The 18821-nt window shown below is 47.3% G+C and overlaps 1 protein-coding gene across 1 annotated transcript in view; it reads left to right on the top strand.

Annotated features, from left to right (window-relative positions):
- The window catches only part of CACHD1 (cache domain containing 1), a 125795-nt gene extending 114530 nt beyond the window's left edge, over positions 1–11265 (top strand). The window contains exons 19-27 of the mRNA XM_054384249.1: positions 37–153; positions 1971–2131; positions 3390–3476; positions 4011–4127; positions 5342–5493; positions 5826–5987; positions 6721–6798; positions 7738–7839; positions 11027–11265. Of these exons, the coding sequence (XP_054240224.1) occupies positions 37–153; positions 1971–2131; positions 3390–3476; positions 4011–4127; positions 5342–5493; positions 5826–5987; positions 6721–6798; positions 7738–7839; positions 11027–11265 (1215 nt within the window). The remainder of the gene's footprint in view (positions 1–36; positions 154–1970; positions 2132–3389; positions 3477–4010; positions 4128–5341; positions 5494–5825; positions 5988–6720; positions 6799–7737; positions 7840–11026) is intronic.
- Positions 11266–18821: the final 7556 nt, after the last annotated feature.

Consider the following 18821-nt stretch of genomic DNA (forward strand, 5'->3'; position numbering starts at 1 on the left):
TTTCAAAGGCATAAAATCCTGGTTTTTCCCATGTAGGAGCCTCTGGTAGCAAATGACATTCTGAACCACCCCAACTTCGTCAAGAAAAACCTCTGCAACAGCTTCAGTGACAGAACAGTTCAGCGGTTTTATAAATTTAATACCAGCTTAGTGGTAAGTCTGGGTTTCTGTTTTATTTTGCTTTTGGATGTACTTTGGTTGGGTTGGGTTTCTTTTGGTGGAAACTCAAGTCCTTGCCAGGATCAGCAGAGGAGGCTGGCAGCCAGCCTTCCGTGAGGATTGGCCTCCATTCACCTTCTCCAAACACAGAATCAGTGATCTGGACTGCATAAACTGTGCTCACACAGAGAGTCAGTTGACATGCAAGGAATTATGAGCGTGACTGCTGGCCAGCTCTGGTTGATGCCTGCAAAGTCTCATCCAGCATCAAGAAAATAAGAGCAGTACTCTGTTGTTACATGAGGACTTTCCAGCAGGTTTTTTCTGCTTTGGATCCTCTGACTTGACCCCTGCCTTCCAGCTCTGTCCTACGACAAAGCGTAGTAGAGGTCTCTAATTTTTATTAGGTGTCCAAATAAGTGTATTTACTGGTGAGCTGAGTATATGTGAGCATTCATAGAGTCACAGAATGGTTTTGGTTGGAAGAGACCTTTACGATTATGGAGTCCAACTATTAATCCAGCACTGCCAGGTCACCACTAAACCATGTCCCTCAGCACCACATCTCCACAGTTTTTTAATCTCTCCAGGGACGGGGACTCCTCCATCCTGGAGGGGAGTTACAGTGGATCACAGAATGTCACTGTCAGATTCCAGGCTTTGGAGAGCTAAATGTTCTTCCATCCCCATGGGTTGTGTGTGAGCTTCCTCCTGTGCTCAGCTGCACTGAGAGCTGTAAGCCCGGGGCTGTCATCTCTCGCTGTGCTGTGAATGCTGCTGGCAGTGCCGCAGATTCACCCTCGTGTGATCGCTGCAGAATATTCAAAAGATGTTAAGCTCTGTGGGAGAAGCTGCTCTTTAAATAATACTTTTCAATTATTACTGGGAGGAGAAAGTGGGGAATAAGCATCAAAAACACTTGGAAGTTCTGTCAGAAGACACTGATTTCTGTCAGGTAGGCTTAAACATTTTCCTCACGCTCAAAATGCAAACCAGAAGGTGTCTTATAGTGAAGGAAATTGCGGAGGACAGAGCAAAAACTTCAGACTGTGGCATGCAAATGGGAACGAGGCTGCCTACCAAATAGATCACAGCTGTACAGACCTGTGGGCTACTTCTTCATGTGCCAGGAAGGTTTCAACAAGTTGTGATGGTGGCTGCCCATCAGAGCAGAGCCTCTTTTGCAGGTCACTGATGGTTAAAGTGGTGGGGATGGGCCAGTGAAAGATACAAAGGAGTGACATCACAGAATGATTTGGATTGGAAGGGACCTTAAAGATCATCTAGTTCCAAACCCCCTGCCATGGGCAGAGACACCTCACATTAGACCAGGTTGCTCATGGTCCCATCCAACCTGGCTTTGAATACCTCCAGGCTTTCTACCTAATGTCTAATCTAAATCCGGCTTCTTACAGTTTGAAGTCATCACCTCTTGTCCTGTCACTCCATGCCTTTGTTCAAATACTTGAAGGCTGCTAGAAGATCTCTTCAGAACCTTCCTTCTCCAGGCTGAACAAGCCCTGTCCTCATGGGAAATCCAGTCTGCTGTCAGTGGGATAATCAGGCTCAAGGCTGCTACCACATCTCACAATGTTGGCAAACTAAGCATAGTTTCTACTGTCTTCAGCTAAGTCTTTCCATCCGGTAGCAGCTTGGAAGCAAAATTTAGCAGGCTGATGACCAATTTTGTGTGTGAAGGCATCACTCTCACATCCTTCAGCTCTGTAAGGCTTGCTTGGAAGGTACAAAGTCTTCAGCTCCCTAGAAGTGGGTTTCTTCCTGCACCACTGACAAGACCTATTCTTCCCTAGGGAGATCTGACAAACCTGGTGCATGGTAGTCACTGCTCCAAGTACCGGCTGACAAGGATCCCAGGCACCAACGCCTTTGTGGGCATCGTCAACGAGACCTGCGACTCGCTCGCCTTCTGTGCCTGCAGCATGGTTGACAGGCTCTGCCTCAACTGCCACAGGTGAGCAGCACACAAGGGACATGAGCAGGCTGCTCCAGGCATTTACTTCTCCCTCTTTCTCGATCTGGGCAGTGGAAAAAAGTGTCCAGAGAAGTTGTGGATGCCTCATCCCTGGAAGTGTTTAAGATCAGGCTGGATGAGGCCTTGAGCAACCTATCTAGTGGGAGGTGTCCTTGCCCATGGCAAGGTGGTTTGAACTAGACGATCTTTAAGGTCCCTTCCAACTCAAGCCATTCTGTGATTCTAGGATTCAGGGTTTATCAAAACACATGAAATGAAATTAAAACATGCAATGCAAAGCCAAAGTGAAAAGAAAATAGTTCTTTTACTTGTGCAATTTTGGAAGAGACATGGTGACTTAGCATATCATGGAATCACAGACTGGTTGGGGTGGGAATGGACCTTCCAAGGTCATCTAGTCCAACCCCCCTGCAGTCATATCTGCAAAGATATCTGCAACCAGAGCAGGTTGCTCAGAGCCCCAAACAACCTGACCTGGAATGGTCCAGGGATGCAGCATCTCACACCTCTCTGGGGAACCTGGGACAGTGTCTCACCACCCTCAGGGCAGGAGTACATGCCCCTGCTGCCCATGCTGCTGGGGATCAGCCCAGGGCAGGGCTGGCCCTGGGCTTGCAGCACATGGTGCCAGCTTATCTTCAGCTTCTCACCTACCAGCACCTCAAGTCTTTCACAGGGTTGCTCTCCAGCCCTTCATCCCCCAGCCTGGATTGATGCTGGGGATTGCCCCAGCCAAGGTGCAGGACCTGGAACAAACATAACAATTTTTTGCCATATTGTTAAAAACATAGTGTAGTTGGTTCTTGACATGGTTGAGTAAGTAAAGACCGTGGCAGACCCTGCGTCTCGGGCAATTGCTGTGGATCATTCCCTGTGTTCTGGCATAAGACACACAAGTTTATGTGGACTGATGCAGATTTTCATTGAGGGGATCCTGGTGCTTGCAGACTTGCCCCACACCAGGATCATTACGTGTTTGTTGCAGTGGTAAGAACAGCCCTGCACCTAGATCTGAGACTTGCCCAGGATTATCTGCTTTTCACCCTTCAGGGTGTGGATAACAGATCAGACAGGATCCATTTCCTCAGTCCTAGTGCAGAGTAGAGCAATCCCTGTGCTCCTGGGGGAAGGAGAAGGGTTCCTGAAGAGCCTTCTCTGTGGTGAACAGAGCTGCACCATGGGGTTAAAGTCACAGTGCAACATCTGATGCGTTTTTCTGTGTTTTCTGCCCCCGAAGAATGGAGCAGAACGAATGTGAGTGTCCCTGCGAGTGCCCTCTGGAGGTAAACGAATGCACCGGCAACCTCACCAACGCCGAGAGCAGGTGAGAGCCTTGGACTCACAGCCTGGGTTGGATTGGATGGGATCCTAAAGCTCATCTAGTCCCACCCCCTGCCATGGCCAGGGACACCTTCCACTAGAGCAGGTTGCTCAAGGCCTCATCTAAGGTGGCCTTGAACACCACCAGGGGAGGGGGCATCCACAGCCTCCCTGGGCAACCTGTTCCAGTGTCTCACCACCCTCACTGGAAAGAATTTATTCCTAACCTCCAGTGTAAATATCTCCTCCTCAGCTTTAACTCCATTCCCTATCACTACAAGCCCTTGTAAAAAGTCCCTCCCCAGTGATCCTGTAGCCCCCTTCAAGTACTGGAGGTCTCTATAAGGTCTTCCCTGAGCCTTCTCTTCCTCAGTGTGAACAGTACCAACTCTCTCAGCCTGTCCCCATAGAGGAGGTGCTCCAGCCCTCTGACGTCTTTGTGGCCTCCTCTGGACCTGCTCCAGCAGTTGGATGTTTTTCAGTGATTGTGGTTTGACTGCTTTTTTAATACAAGTCTTTCCTTTTTGCCCCAATACAGGAACCCAAGCTGTGAAGTTCATCAGGAGCCAATGACCTTCACAGCCATCGACCCAAGCCTGCAGGATGCTCTGCCACAGTGTATCAACACTCAGTGCAACCAGAGGACAGAGAGCGGGTAAAGTGGCCCTCTCAGAACAGATTCTGTAAATAATTAAGGGAAAACAGCTGTCTGGGACATGTTCTTAAGAAAAAAAGAGAAGAAAGCAGAAGTGTGATGCCATGCTCTTAGATTTTTAGCTACTTAGATACTTTTTCACATCCTGTAGCACACACCAGTGATGACATCATGCTGCATCAGGAGACCTCAGCATTCCAGTTTGAGTCACATAACACCGTGGCTCTCTTGTCACACTTTGTGGTTCTGAGGACTGAGGCAAGAGGTTATAGGAAGGTGAGGATCAGTCTGTTCTCCCAAGGAACAAGTGATAGGACATGAGGAAAGAGCCTGAACTTATGCCAGGAGAGGCTTAGGTTGGATGCAAAGAACAGTTTCTTCCCCAAAAGGGTTGTCAAGCCCTGGACCAGGAGTCCCCATCCCTAGAGGGATTGAAAAGCTGTGTAGATGTGGTGCTGACGGACATGGTTTAGTGGTGACGTGGCAGTGCTGGGTTAAAGGTAGGACTTGATAATCTTTATGGTCTTTTCCAACCAGACTGATTCTATCATTCTAGAAGTGGAAGGTTTGCTGTTGAAAGGACCATGGGCTCTTCCTCTTAGCACAATGTTAGTGCTGTTGTGTTTCTCTGCCTTTTGGAGAAACATGGGGGCTGAAGTGTTCACAGAAAGCAGGCAGGACTTCTGTGGTGGTAGCTTTTGGGATGGTAGTTCCCTGTCAGCTTCCAGTTTCCTGCTTCTCTGTTCTACTCCTGGCATTACATAGAAAAACTTAAGGCTTGTTTTTTGTTAGTTATGAGCAGTCTCCAGCGAACTGCTCCAACCAAACTTCAAGTCTTTTCTTCCATCTTCCAGAGGACTGTAGAAAAAGGGTAGGACTGTAGTCAGTTCACCATGCTGAGAAATGTCTCATTGAAGGAGGAGTAGGAACTGTCAGAGGAGTTTAGGAAGTTCTCTCTTTGCTTACGCTGAATGATGGAGGGAAAAACCAAAGCAGCCTGGGAAGATGCCTGTTGAAGGTGCAGGTTCTCTGTGAAACTTCCCTTGTAGCAGCTGAGCATTTGAATGAGGAGCTTTTGTGTCCAAACATTACTTGAGTGAGGGCTTACAGGTGATTTTTGTTTTCTTCTATCTCATGATTCTAAACTAGATTGAGCCAAATGAGAAGTGTTGACCTTGAAAGTAAATACCATCTCCTTTGGTTTTAATTTTCAGCGATTGCTTTGGTGTGTTGGACTGTGAGTGGTGCATGGTGGACAGTGATGGGAAGACCCATCTGGATAAGTCCTATTGTGCCCCTCAGAAGGAGTGCTTTGGTGGCATTGTGGGAGCAAAGAGCCCATATGTGGATGACTTGGGAGCAATAGGTAAGTCCACCAACGTAGCACAGGTGCTGTATGGAGCTGTTTGTGTTCAGCAGTCCACTCTTTCCGTGTCAGAGCATGCTCCACTTCTGACTCTCGTGCTAGTGGTTAAATATCAGCAAAAGTAACATAGCAGTAAAGAAATAGCATCAGACTAGACATTCCTGTCCTTGGGATGGACCCTTCTGAATTTATTCTCCTCTCTAAAGTATGTGCACTGAAGCACCTTGAAAGCCCTCAAGATCTTCTCCCATCTTCAGAGATGTTGATGTAAAGCTTTCTGCAGAGCATTTATGGACTTCTTTTCCTCCTCTGTTTTGTGCCTTTTGCTTTAGGAGATGAGGTGATCACTCTGAACATGATCAAAAGTGCCCCAGTTGGCCCAGTGGCTGGAGGCATCATGGGCTGCATTATGGTGCTTGTCCTTGCCGTATACGCGTATCGCCACCAGATACACCGGAGGAGTCACCAGCACATGTCACCTTTGGCTGCTCAGGGTGAGCTGAGAACTCTTGGACAGAAATAGTAGGATAGGGATTACAAAAAACAACAACATAACAAATATCAAAACAAAAACAAAAATACCAACCAAAACACAAAACCAAATCAAAATAAATCAAACCCTCTTCTCTTGGTTTCAGTGGGATGCTTCACCCCATTGCATATCCTTTTTGCTAACCCTTAGGAAGGTCAGATCTCATCCAGGGTTCTTGTGTCTTGCTGCCCTCTCCTGGGTGCAGCCAGACCTGCTGCTGCTCAAGGAGAGTGCCCAGGAACCTGTAACCTGCAGTGCTTGTCAGGAAGCTGAAGTTAGGTTCTTTTTAGAGCTAAACCAATAAGCCCAGCTTCACAGCTTTCTGGACCTTGTCATGGGATATCTATACATAGCTTGATGAGACCACTGAAGTCTGAGAAACAAAACTGTGTCTGGGGGAAAGGATTTTTGGTAGAAAGATACACAGAAGTGTGCTCAGGGCTAATTACCTCCATATTTGATTATACCCAAGCTCCATTTGGAAGGAATTGAACTGATTCAAAACCCTAAAGCTTGTTCCTCCCAGGGTGAGGTGGGTGCATCATTTTCCTGCTATCCCCAGCCCCAACTCTCTTGGAGAAGGAGCACAGCAAGCCCAGACAGCCTCTCTATTCCCAGGCTGACAGCCATTAGTGAGGTGCTCCATGATTTTTTTTTTGTAACAGTTGCGTTTTTCTGTTTGTAATGGTGTGTAGAAATGTCAGTGCGTATGTCGAACCTGGAAAATGATAGGGACGAGAGAGACGATGACAGCCATGAAGACAGGGGAATCAGTAAGTACCAAATCGCTTTGCTGTAACCAAAAAAAAAAAAATTAGCTTTAAACCAGCCATTTCTTTTTTCTGATAGAATTAAAATGATGTGAGGAAGCCCTGTGCTGATGAGAAGTAGAAAATGAGTGGTTTAACCTAAGCTGGAACTTCCAGTTACGCCTTTGGTGCACCTTTAATCTCATGCTAAAAAATGACTCCATTACTAATCTCAATTATGTGTGGAAAGGGGTCACCCCTCACACCTTCCCCATCATGACCACTTCCAGAAATACCTCAAATCAATTTAAAAATTGCACTTGTCACAGTACAAGATGTGGAAAGCTCCTGCCTTTGTTCAGCCTTGGAAAGCAGAGGCCATGTCTGATATGGATGGTCAACGAAATATATCAGTAAATCGTATTTGGGTTGAATTGGGATGTTTGTACTTCTTTAGTATTAAAAATGGCACTTGTGTGTGTGATACTGGTGTGCTGTCAGATGAGCACCTGAACTCTGGGAAAGCTCCAGAGTCAGACCAGATCCAAGTCTCTGGGCCCTCACTAAAGCAACTCAAACAATACCCAAGATTTGAAACTGTGTCAGCGCTCAAAGATTTCAAACTAAGTTTCATGGCTTGCATCTACTGCTTCTCCGAGTCCTTTCTAGCTTCATTTTGAGTTGACTTTCAGTGCTGCCACAGATTCTGCAGCACTGGCACAGCAATTCTCTAATTTCTATTGATCCAAGCAGGTGAGGTGAAGGAGTTCAACAGGATCCTGATCTGTTCCATTTAAACACCACCTTTTGACTCCTCTGTTGTTGGGCAGTTGCCTTCAAATAAGTGGAGAAATATTGGAGAAAAAGTAGTTTGCAGGAAGAGTGTTTCCCTGTGCCTGATTTGTCCCACGGAGATAATCCAGCACTTTGTTGCAAACCAGTTGTGTTTCTTTCTGCCTGCAGTCAGCAACACTCGGTTCATAGCAGCGGTGATAGAGCGGCACGCCCACAGCCCCGAGCGCAGACGCCGCTACTGGGGGCGATCAGGGACGGAGAGCGACCACGGTAAGACCTTCAGTCACTGCCCTGGCCCTGAGTTAATGATTACACTCACTGGGTTTCCTTCAAGTGTCTGGCATGTTGGAGAGGAGACTGACAAAACCAAACCAAAAACCTTTGCTCCTTATTGCTTCACAGCAGAGTAGTTTTGACAACCTCAGGTGATACTGTCCATCGAGGAGCTGCTTTTGTGAGGGTGGTAGCACAGCAGCAGCTCAATGCTGTTCTGTCCCTTTCTGATAAGGGTTCTGCCAGCTTCACTGGGTGGATGCAGTCCAGACCAACAGAACCACTGAATCATACAATCATCCTTGTTGGAAGAGACCTTTAAGATGATTGAGTCCAATTGTTAACCCAGCACTGCCAGGTCACCACTAAACCATGCCCCTCAGCACCACATGTACACAGCTTTGAAACCCCTCCAGGGATGGGGACTCTACCACTGCCCTGGGCAGCTTGGGCCAGTACTTGACAACCTTTTTGGGGAAGAAATTGTTCCTCATGTACAACCTAAACCTCCCATGGTGCAACTTGAGGCTGTTTTCTCTTGTCCTTGTTCCTTGGGAGAAGAGACCAGCCCCCACCTTGCTGCAACCTTGTTTCAGGGAGTTGGAGAGAGCCAGAAGGTCTCCCCTCAGCCTCCTTTTCTCCAGGGTGAACAACCCCAGTTCCCTCAGCTGCTCCTCACAAGACCTGTTCTTCAGATCCTTCACCAGTTTCATTGCCCTTCTCTGGACTTGCTCCAGCACCTCAATGTCCTTTTTTGAGTGAAGGGCCCAGAACTGAACCCAGGAGTCAAGGTGCAGCATCACCAGTACTGTACTGGGGTACAGTGGGACAATCATAGAATCAGTCAAGGTTGGAAAAGACCACAAGGATCATCCAGTTCCAACCCCCCTGCCATGGCCAGGGACACCTCACACTACAGCAGGCTGGCCAGAGCCTCATCCAGCCTGGCTGCAAACACCTCCAGGGATGGGGCCTCAACCACCTCCCTGCACAACCCATTCCAGGCTCTCACCACTCTCATGGGGAAGAACTTCTTCCTCACCTCCACTCTGAATCTCCCCACTTCCAGCTCTATTCCATTCCCCCTAGTCCTGTCACTACCTGATATCACTTCCCTGGTCCTGTTGGCCACACTATTGCTGATCCAGGCCAGGATGCTGTTGGACTTCTTGGCCACTTGGGCTCACTCTGGCTCATATTCAGGCAGCTATCAACCAACAGTGATAGAGGCCAATGTGTCAAGTGCCTCCTGCCCCTTTCTGCAGCACCTTCAGTCCATACCATCACCACAGAGGACACTTAACGTCACCTTTAAGCAAATATCGATCAGCATTACCTGTGTCCATGTGTTGCAGTGAAAGGTATCTGTCCATGCTTGGTTGACACACACCCTCTAGCCCTGTTTGGGTTCAGGGAATTTGGATACATCTCTCAAGCCCTGAGACTAAGTCTTCTTAAATCCCAGAAGCTGTTGAGAGGGTGTAAATCTGTAGAGTCATGAGGAAGCTTAATAGCAATTAGGAGGAGGGTTAGACAAGGCAGTCAGCCCCAGATGTCAGCTCAAGCTGGGTGCTGTTATGGCTGAGTGCTGTTACAGCAGAGCTGCTAAATTAGTAAGGCAGTGATTACACTGAGAGAATTGCTGAGGGACAGGAAATCTGAAGGCCAAAGCCTTGGGACATGGGTGAGCAGATGTCTGAGGGACAATCTTGCTCTAGGAAGAATTACCCTGGATTTGGGGCCAGATTACCTGTGCTGAGGCAGATTTGCTAGACTAAAGCTCCTTTTGCTCCATTTCTTGTAGCCCTGATGAATCTTTCCCATCCCTCTGGTCAGCATGCCAAGGTTAGCAGGGTAAATGGTTCCCTACTTCTGAAACTGGAGCTTCTATTTTTAGTTTCTGTAATTCCATCTTCTTCCAAGGGCTGCCCGGTCTTCTTCCACAATTCCTCTCTGCTAGCAACTAACCACGGGAAACGAGAACCAGCTTTGGGTGCTGCTATTTTTCACTTGCTTCTTTGGGGTGTCTCAAGCTGAAAACCTGGCTGAGATGCTAAGAAGCTCCAGTGGTTTTCCAGCTCTTAGCTAAAGCTTTCAGAGAAGGATTATTTGTCTAACTAAAGCAAATCTTTCTCATTTCAGCTTTTGTGGGTTTGCATTTGGAAATGCTGAGGTAGTTTTGTTTGTAGTGCAGCCTGGTTTTGAGTGGTAACGGTTGGCGTGGTAAACACAAATCTCAGTCACTGTTTTAGCACCTGCTTCAAAAGAAAGGGACAGAAAAATCCCCACAGGACCTGTTAGGGAACAGCTTCCTCACTGGGAAAGCACAGTCTTCACTTGCAAGGGTTGGATTGCTTTCTGGTGACATAACTGCCTTAGGAATCCCAGTGAATGCAATGTCTCATTATGCCTAGAGACAGATGATCTGGGGTTTTTAAACTTCTCAGACTCCAGGAGCAGATAGTTTAGCCAAAGGAGAGCCTCAAGCTGATTGCAGTCTATGTGTGCTTGGCTGGAAGCATCAGTACTGTTTGGCTTTATGGAGAGCTCACCAGCATTAAAACTTGTACTTGGGCTTTGGAAATAGACCTTCCCAGGTGAAAGATGCCCTCTTCCTTTGAAAAACCCACTACTGGGATTCTACAAGAGGATGTGATGAAGTGTTGCTGCTTCCAGATCCGAGAGCTGGCCATCCTACCTTGGAAAGAGCTTAGGGTCTTGTGAGGAGCAGCTGAGGGAATTGGGGTTGTTCAGCCTGGAGACAGCTGAGGGGAGACCTTCTGGCTCTCTACAACTCCCTGAAAGGAGGTTAGAGCCAGTGGGATTTGTTCACTTTTCCCAAGGAACAAGTAACAAAGAAGCAGCTTCAGTATCTGAAGGGACCTACAGGAAGGCTGGGGAGGGACTGTTTAAAAAGGGTTGTAGCGATAAGGAGCAAAGTAGATTTAGGTTGGACATTAGGAAGAAGTTCCTCACGATGAGGGTGGTGAAAATACTGGAACAGGTTGCCCAGAGATGTGGTTAAGGCTCCATCCCTAGAGATAGTCAAACCCAAATTTGATGTGTCCCTGGGCAACCTGATCTGGTTGGAGGTGTCCCTGCTGACTTCAGGGATGTTGGGCAAGATGTCCTTTGAGGGTCCCTCCTAGCCTGATGCAATCTGTGAATCTGATTTCTCTTCCAGGCTACAGCACCATGAGTCCTCAGGAAGACAGCGAAAACCCTCCCTGCAATAACGACCCATTGTCGGCTGGTGTTGATGTTGGGAACCACGATGAAGACCTGGACCTGGACACCCCACCTCAGACCGCTGCCCTGCTGAGTCACAAGTTTCACCACTACCGGTTGCACCACCCAACCCTTCACCACAGCCACCACTTACAGGCTGCAGTCACGGTACACACTGTGGATGCAGAGTGCTAATGGACAAGGAGAAGAGAAACCTATGTTGTGAGCAATGATCCGTGCAGCAACAGGTAGCTTTGGTTTGGTGCTTCTCACCAGGAATGATGTAGCTGTCTTCCTGAGTAAACTGTTAGGCACAAAAAGCCTTCCATTTCTAGAAAGGTAAGGTTGGCTCTGAGATGGAAGGGAAACATCCTTGATGGATGGACCTGCCATAACATGGAATGAAATGGAGCAGGAGGCACGTTAGACCTCCAGAAACAGGGACGCAAGTTTACACAGCAGCTGAAGCTTTGGCAGCTCTCTTATGCTGAGCCAGGAGGAGAGAGCGAGCTTGAAAGAGCCAGAGATGATTTGGTTTCCTTAACTGGAAGAGCAGAAATCTGTGCAGCCGAAGACTCAAAAAGTGCCAGATGGAGGCAGGGAAGGGGGGACAAGGCTGCTGGCTTTTCTGTGGTTTGTTCTGCACGTAGAAAGTTCTCTGCTCCCACGATTGCTGTGTGCAACCCGGGACAATGCATCTCCAGATTTTTAAGTAAAGGATTATTTTTCTACTATTTATTGAACTCGAAACTTCGGGGAGGGAGGAAGGGGAGAAAAACATGTTAGTGATTCTCAACAGCTACCACGATGTATTCTGTGCTGGGAAGTGGTTCTTCCGAGGAAGACATCTGTTTCTTATTAGCTGAGCTTCATCCACTGCCCTGCTCTGCAAAAGGGAAAATGAAGAAGCCGTTCCTGCCGTGTTTACGTTCTGAGTGCTTTCTTTGCCACGATGGTTTTCTGTAAATATCACAACCTGATTGAGAGGACAGGATTTTCCTCCTCTTGCAGAGGGGAAAGCCTGTGCTCCCTTACTAAAATCCTGAGAATTCAGCTCATCAACCTCTCCCATCTTTACCTCTTTGATCATCCGTCAAGGTTTCCGTGTGGAAGTAATCAGGAATTTATTTAGCCTTAGCTAGCAGACGATTCCAAGAGAAATCTGTGCCATTATTCTGTTTCCTTTGGACACTCTCATGGTCAGACATAGGGATAAACCAGGGCTCTCTAAGCCTTGGGTTACTGTGGAAGAGAGCTTCTTGAAATCATAATTCTAAGCTGCTGCTGCTGTTTATCTGGAAGTTCACCTGGCTTTGGAAATTCCACCCAAGATTAACCAACCTGTCTGACACATCATGACTGCAAATTAGTTTTCAATCACAGTGTTGGATTTTAGATTTTTTTTTTTTTTGGTGATTACAACAAAATATCAAAACTCTCCTTGCACTGTGGGAATGATAAGCATCCATTTATATGTTGGATTTGTTTTTAAAAACAACAGAAAAGTCACTTGTTTTAATTAATATGGTACTTAATGCTGTATTCTGTACAAAAATGAGTTTGAAACAGTACGGTAAAATATGTGTGATATCAGGATACCCCTTTATACTATGTATAAAAATCCAACCTCTAGTGAAATAAACTGTATATAACATAGAGCTCTGTGGAGAAGTGGCTAGGTGGAATGTACTGTCCTCGATGAAGGGCTGGACAACCTTAGCCAGTCACTAGTGGTGTTCCCCAGGGCTCAGTATTTGTGCCAGTTCTCTTTAACAACTTTGTCAATGATCTGGAGTCCACCCTCAGTGAGCTTGCAGATGAAACTAAATTGAGTGGGAGTGTTGATCTACTGGATGCTCTGCAAGGAAATCTGGCCAGGTTGGCTGGATGGGCTGAGGTCAGTTGTATGAGGTGTAACAAAGCCAAGTGCTGGGTGCTGCACTTGGGTCACAACCACCCCATGAATGCTCCAGGCTGGGGGAAGAGTGGCTGGAAAGTTGCCTGATGGAAAAGGACGTAGGGGTGTTGATGACAAGACAGCTGAAGATGAGCCACTGTAGTGCTCAGGTGGCCAAGAAGGCAAACAGCTTCCTGGCCTGGATCAGCAATAGTGTGGCCAGCAGGAGTATGGAAGTGGTTGTGCTGAGCACTGGAGAGGCCAAACATCAAATATTGGGTTCGGTTTTGGGCCCCTCACTCCAAGAAGGACATTGAGGTGCTGGAGTGTTTCCAGAAAAAGGCAAAAATGCTGGTGAAGAGTCTGGAGAACAGGTCTGGTGAGGAGCAGCTGAGGGAGCTGGGGTTGTTCAGTCCGGACTAAAGGAGCCCGAGGGGAGACCTCAATGCTCTACAACTACCTAAAAGGAGGTTGGAGTGAGGTGGGATCTCTTCTTCCTGTTATGAGGTGGTAGAAAGAGAGGAAAAGGCCTGAAATTGTGCCAGGGAAGGTTTAGGTTGGAGGAACAGTTTCTTTCCTGCAAGAGTGGTCAGGCATTGGAACAGGCTGCCCAGGGAGGTGATGGAGTCAGCATCCCTGGAGGTGTTCTGGAACATGGTTTAATGGCCATGGTGGTGTTAGGTCAATGGTTGGACTCAATGATCTTGGAGGTCTTTTCCAACCAAAACAATTCTATGATTGTACTTGAAGCAATGAGAAGAACCAAAGCTCTTGCTTAGAATTCAGGAATAATGATCTAGAGGTGTGCCAAGTCACAACTTCAAATGCTGACAGCTAACCTTGGCCCAGCAGGAGTAAATGTCATGCTGGTAAAGATATTGCTGCTCATTTAAACCAAATCCTGATAACAGATGTAATCATTGTTTCTGAGATGATAGCTCTTTCATTTTTATTGGCCAGGTTGCTGCCACAGCCTTTACATCCCTGATATTATTTTACTGTGTTGACTGAGGAGCAAGATCATAAAATGAGTGGTTGGACTCAAACCCTGTGTCCTTCTCACCTGTAACTGGGAAACTTTATGGCTCTTCATTTTCCACTTGTCTCAGTTTTGAAGTTTAGCTGTATTAAGCAGGTCAAAGGACGTTCTCCTTCTCCACTATTCTGCCCTAGTGAGGCCACAGCTGGATTACTGGGTCCAGTTCTGGGTTCCTCAGTTCAAGAGAGACAGGGAACTACTGGAGAGAGTCCAGTGGAGGCTACAAAGATACTGAGGGGCCTGGAGCATCTCTGTGAGGAAATGCTGAGAGACCTGGGGCTGGTGAGCCTGCAGAAGACCAGCCTGAGAGTGGATCTGCTCAGTGCTTAGCAAGAGATAATGGACCTGTGGGGGGCAAGAGGATGGGGCCAGACTCTTCTTACTGGTGCCAAGCAACAGGACAAGGGGCAGTGGGCTCAGGAGTTCCCACCAGAACAGGAGGAAAAACTTCTTTGCTGTGAGGGTCCTGGAGCCCTGGAACAGGCTGCCCAGAGAGGATGTGGAGTCTCCTCTGGGAAGCTTCCAAACCCAGCTGGCCATTGTGATCCTGGGCAAGCTGCTGTGGGTGCCCCTGCTTTAGCAGTGGGGTTGGACTGGATGATCTCCAGAGGTTCCTTCCAACGCTCATCATGCTCGGATTCTGGGATTGTGTAATTTCCTGTAGGTTTTCAGAGTTTTTATCTTTTTTTTTGTGCTAACACAGAACTGGCTCAGTGCTTTCAGTAGCTGAGCACTATGAAGGATGTTTCCTGTGTGTAGCAAGCAGGTTCTCCACTCAAGGAACCCAGTGGCCTGTCCAGAGAGAGAAGCTGTTTAGATGTTCAGAACATACTGCTTGAAAACATTGAGATTATTTTTTTTTACTTGTTTACACTATTGCCTTGATTAAAAATGTGATTTGGGAAGAACAGTCTGTTACAACTTGCTCATAACATTTTATAAGGCCACTTAAGCCATGAAATGTTATCCTTACCCTTGCCCTTGGCAAGGGGAGAGAAGACAGATGAGATGTTCCCATGTGCAGCAGCAGTTGTGACTATAACTGGTCAAAAATGAGCTTTCAAAGGCTGTGTTCTGGAAAGTGACCCAGAAATGATGAGGATAAAAAGTGTATTTGTCAGAGTACAAATTACAGTAGTGAGCAGACAGCAAATATGGAAAAGGGAGAGAAAATGAGGGTGTAGAAGTGCTGGACCAAGCTAAGAGAGTGCAGGTAATCCCAAAGGCTGTACCCAAGTGCAAAGATTAATTTGCAGTGTTCACAGCTCCTAGCTCCTTGTTCCATTTATTTTTCAAAGAGAATCCCAGCTATGGTTGGGATTTTCAAAGGAGCCTGCACAAGGCTTTCAGTGATGTTTGGAATATTAATTCCTACAGCAGTGAATTCAGGAACTGCAGGACTGCTTTGCTGTGCAGTCGCCCCCTTTGCCATGGACCACAACCATGAAGAAGCAATGCCAGTGCCACAGAGGATTTCATAGTGCTGCATTGCAGCGCTTCTGCCTGAGGAGAGCTAATCATTTTCTCTGCTTTATGTGCTCTGAACTGAGTCACAGAAGGACCTTGGCCCAGAAGGACTTGCATTTCTGAAGCCAAGGCTACAGTGGAATTTAGACACTCAAGTCCAAGAGTGAAGTCCTCCAACCCCTGCCTTGTTAGCGGAGTGCCAAACATAACTGGTGTGTTTGCCAGCGCAGGCGCGGGGCGCTGCCAGCTCTGCCTCCATGGAAGAGGAGCCTGATGCTTCCCTGCCTCTGCACCGTTGATGTCACTCACTTTGGACTGTGCTTTGTGAGCTTGGGGTGTGCAGATCCTCTGCCTGAGAACCCCAAGGAGCCTGAGGTGGCAGAAATTCAGAGTGTATCTAACACCACGTGTGAAGAGTTTCCAAGTGAGCTTCTGTCTTTTCATGGCAGCCTGCACTAGAACATCACACGTCCTCCTTGCCTGCTGTGTTCCAGGCAAAGGCTTAATCACTTCACAGGTTGGTAGAATGGGTTGGGTTGGAAGGGACCTTAAAGACTACCTAGTTCTGACCCTCCTGCCATAGGCAGGAACATCTTCCACTAGAACAGGTTGCTCAAGCCCTCATCCAGCCTGGCCCTGAACACTTAGAGGGAAGGGGCATCCACAACCTCCCTGGGCTACTGTTCCAGTGTCTCACTATAAAGAATTTCTTCCTAATTTCCAGTCTAAATCTCCCCTTCTTAAGCTTTCATCCATTCCCTCTCATCCTATCACTACAAGCCCTTACAAAAAGTCCCACCTCAGCTTTCTTGCAGGCCCCCTTCAGGTACTGGAAAGCTGCTCTAAAGTCTCCCCAGAGCCTTGCCTTCTCCAGGCTGAACGCTCACAAATTCTGCCTCTCTTCTGCAAACCTCCAGTGAGATTTTCAGTAAATTGTTGATTTAATAATATATTAAAGGAAAATAAATGTCTGAAATACAAGAGTTTCCTTCAAATAATCAGATCTACTTGGTTTAACCAAGGTTTTCTTTGTCATGCCCACCAGAAAGTGGCAGTTGATACCAGTTGGCAAAGTGCTGACCTGAGCAGAAGAGCAGCACAAATTTGGTGGCAGAAACAGGACATGTATAAGATCAGGATGTTTCAGCTCACAGATGAATCACAGTGGCCTTATCTAAATGCTGTGGAAAGAACACTTCCCAGTTTTCTCCCTGGGCTGGTTTCTTTAGGAGCAGCGGTAGACAGTAGTGCTCTCAGAGGCAGGAGCCAGCAGTAACAGTTTTTGTTCTGGTTTACTCTAAACTTTTACAGCTGACACCGGCAAAACCACACTAGCTTCTTGGAGCACTGCCTGAACAAGTGCTTTCTGCTGTTACTGCCACTAATGGAACAAAAACAGGGACAGCAAGGAAGGGAAAGTTGGCCCAAAAGCATAGTTCGGGAACGTTTCTACCCCCCCCTCCACCTGGCAATGAAATGTGAGGGTGCGAGTGCAATGGATAAAGCTTTGGGAAAAAAGGGAACAGCCTCCCAGAGTGTCCAGTCAGCACTTCTACCAGCAGTGTCTGCATGGAAAAATCTGCAGGAGGAGGTGGGGCTATCCCTCAGCAAAATTCTTCCAAAACTGGTGGTGTCTCCTCTATCACAGCAGCTGAACCCTAGCATTGTTTTGGTTGGAAAAGACCTTCAGGATCATCAAGTCCAACCATTCTCTAACTCTACCAAGGCTGGTGCTAAACCATGTCCCTCAGCACCATGTCTCTACCTCTTTGAAACACCTCCAGGGATGGGGATTCAACCACCTCCCTGGTGATCCTGTTCCAGTGTTTGAGAACCCTTTCAATGAAGAAGTTTCTTTCAGTCCAACGTAAACCTGCCCTGGTGCAACTTGAGGCCATTTCCTCTTGTCCTATTACTTGTTCCTTGGGAGAAGAGGCTGACCCCCATGTGGCTCCAAGGTCTTTTCAGGGAACTATAGAGAGTGAGAAGGTCTCCCCTCAGAACCGGCCTTGCTTCAAAGTGGCAGCCTTGGATGATTAGATTGCCAGGTATTTCCAATTTTGTTCGGCAGTGATGGATTTCTCTAATTTTAAAGCTCTTCCACTGCACATAGAGGTAATGACATGGGACAGACACTCTGAGTAAGGTTGGCAGTGGGACCTGCAGGAAACTGGGAACTTGGTCAAATAATTTTAATAGACTTATTTTCAGTTTTCCAACTTTCTGACACCTCAGCAATTAATTTGCTCCTTATATCAATTCTCCTGGCATAATCACAGGCAATCAGGAGAGATTAAAGGTTGAATAATTAAACTACATAATCCAATTCCTGCAAAATCAGAACAACCACCACTTTAGGTGTGTTTATTTTCGTTGCAGCTTAACCAAGGAAATCTGTGTGAGCAGCCAGAATGTGTCAGTGCTGTAACCTCAGCCACAGAAGCTAGAAGATGGGAAGGGGACCCATGGGCTCTTCTGCTCCTCATGGAAACAATGAACAGGTCAAAGTCAGACACTTCAGTGTGTCTGTAGCTAACATTGTCTAGCTCAGACAACCCAGTGCTTTATACCCTCCTCTTTCCAAATTCAAACTGCTGTTTACTGCAGCAGGACAACACAAATCCAGGTGAAGGGCTCAGCTCCTGTCACCCTGGCATGGGCAAGTCCTGGGGATCAGCCTGGAGAAGACAAGGCTTTGGGGAGATCTAATGGCAAGTACCTGAAGGGGGCCTACAAGAACGATGGAGAGAGACTGCTTACAAAGGCCTGTGGGGATAGGATGAGGGGCAATGGCTTCAAACTAGAGTAGATCTAGACTGGATGTGAGGAACAAGTTCTGTACCATGAGGGTAGTGGAACACTGAACAGGTTGCCCAGGGAGGTGGCTGGGGCCTCATCCCTGGAGATATTCAAGGTGAAGCTTGACAGGGCTATGGGCAACCTGATCTAGTTGAGATGCCCCTGCTTAATGCAGAGGGGCTTGAACTGGATGACCTCTGGAGGTCCCTTCCAACCCACACCATTCTGTATGATTCTGTGGGTGGCAGAACATTTTAAAGGCTCATCAGTTTTTCAAGAAGACATTGGGAAGGTTGAGCTTGCATTCATTCTTTAGGCCTGTTTTCCATATTTAAGGAGTTACAGTGATTTTAGGAATAAAATATTGTGGGACTGTATCCAATTCCAGCCTGTGCAGGCAGGGATAAATCCCTGACTGGTTGATCATATCACAACACATTGCTGTAAGATGCCTGTTCCCTGCCAGTATGTACCAGCCAGTCAGTTAATCACATCAAGGACTTCCCTGGAGTTTCTGATTAGCCAGGTCTGTAGGGGATGTAAATGAGG

Source organism: Indicator indicator, chromosome 10, assembly GCF_027791375.1.
Source record: "Indicator indicator isolate 239-I01 chromosome 10, UM_Iind_1.1, whole genome shotgun sequence".
Taxonomy (NCBI): Eukaryota; Metazoa; Chordata; class Aves; order Piciformes; family Indicatoridae; genus Indicator; species Indicator indicator.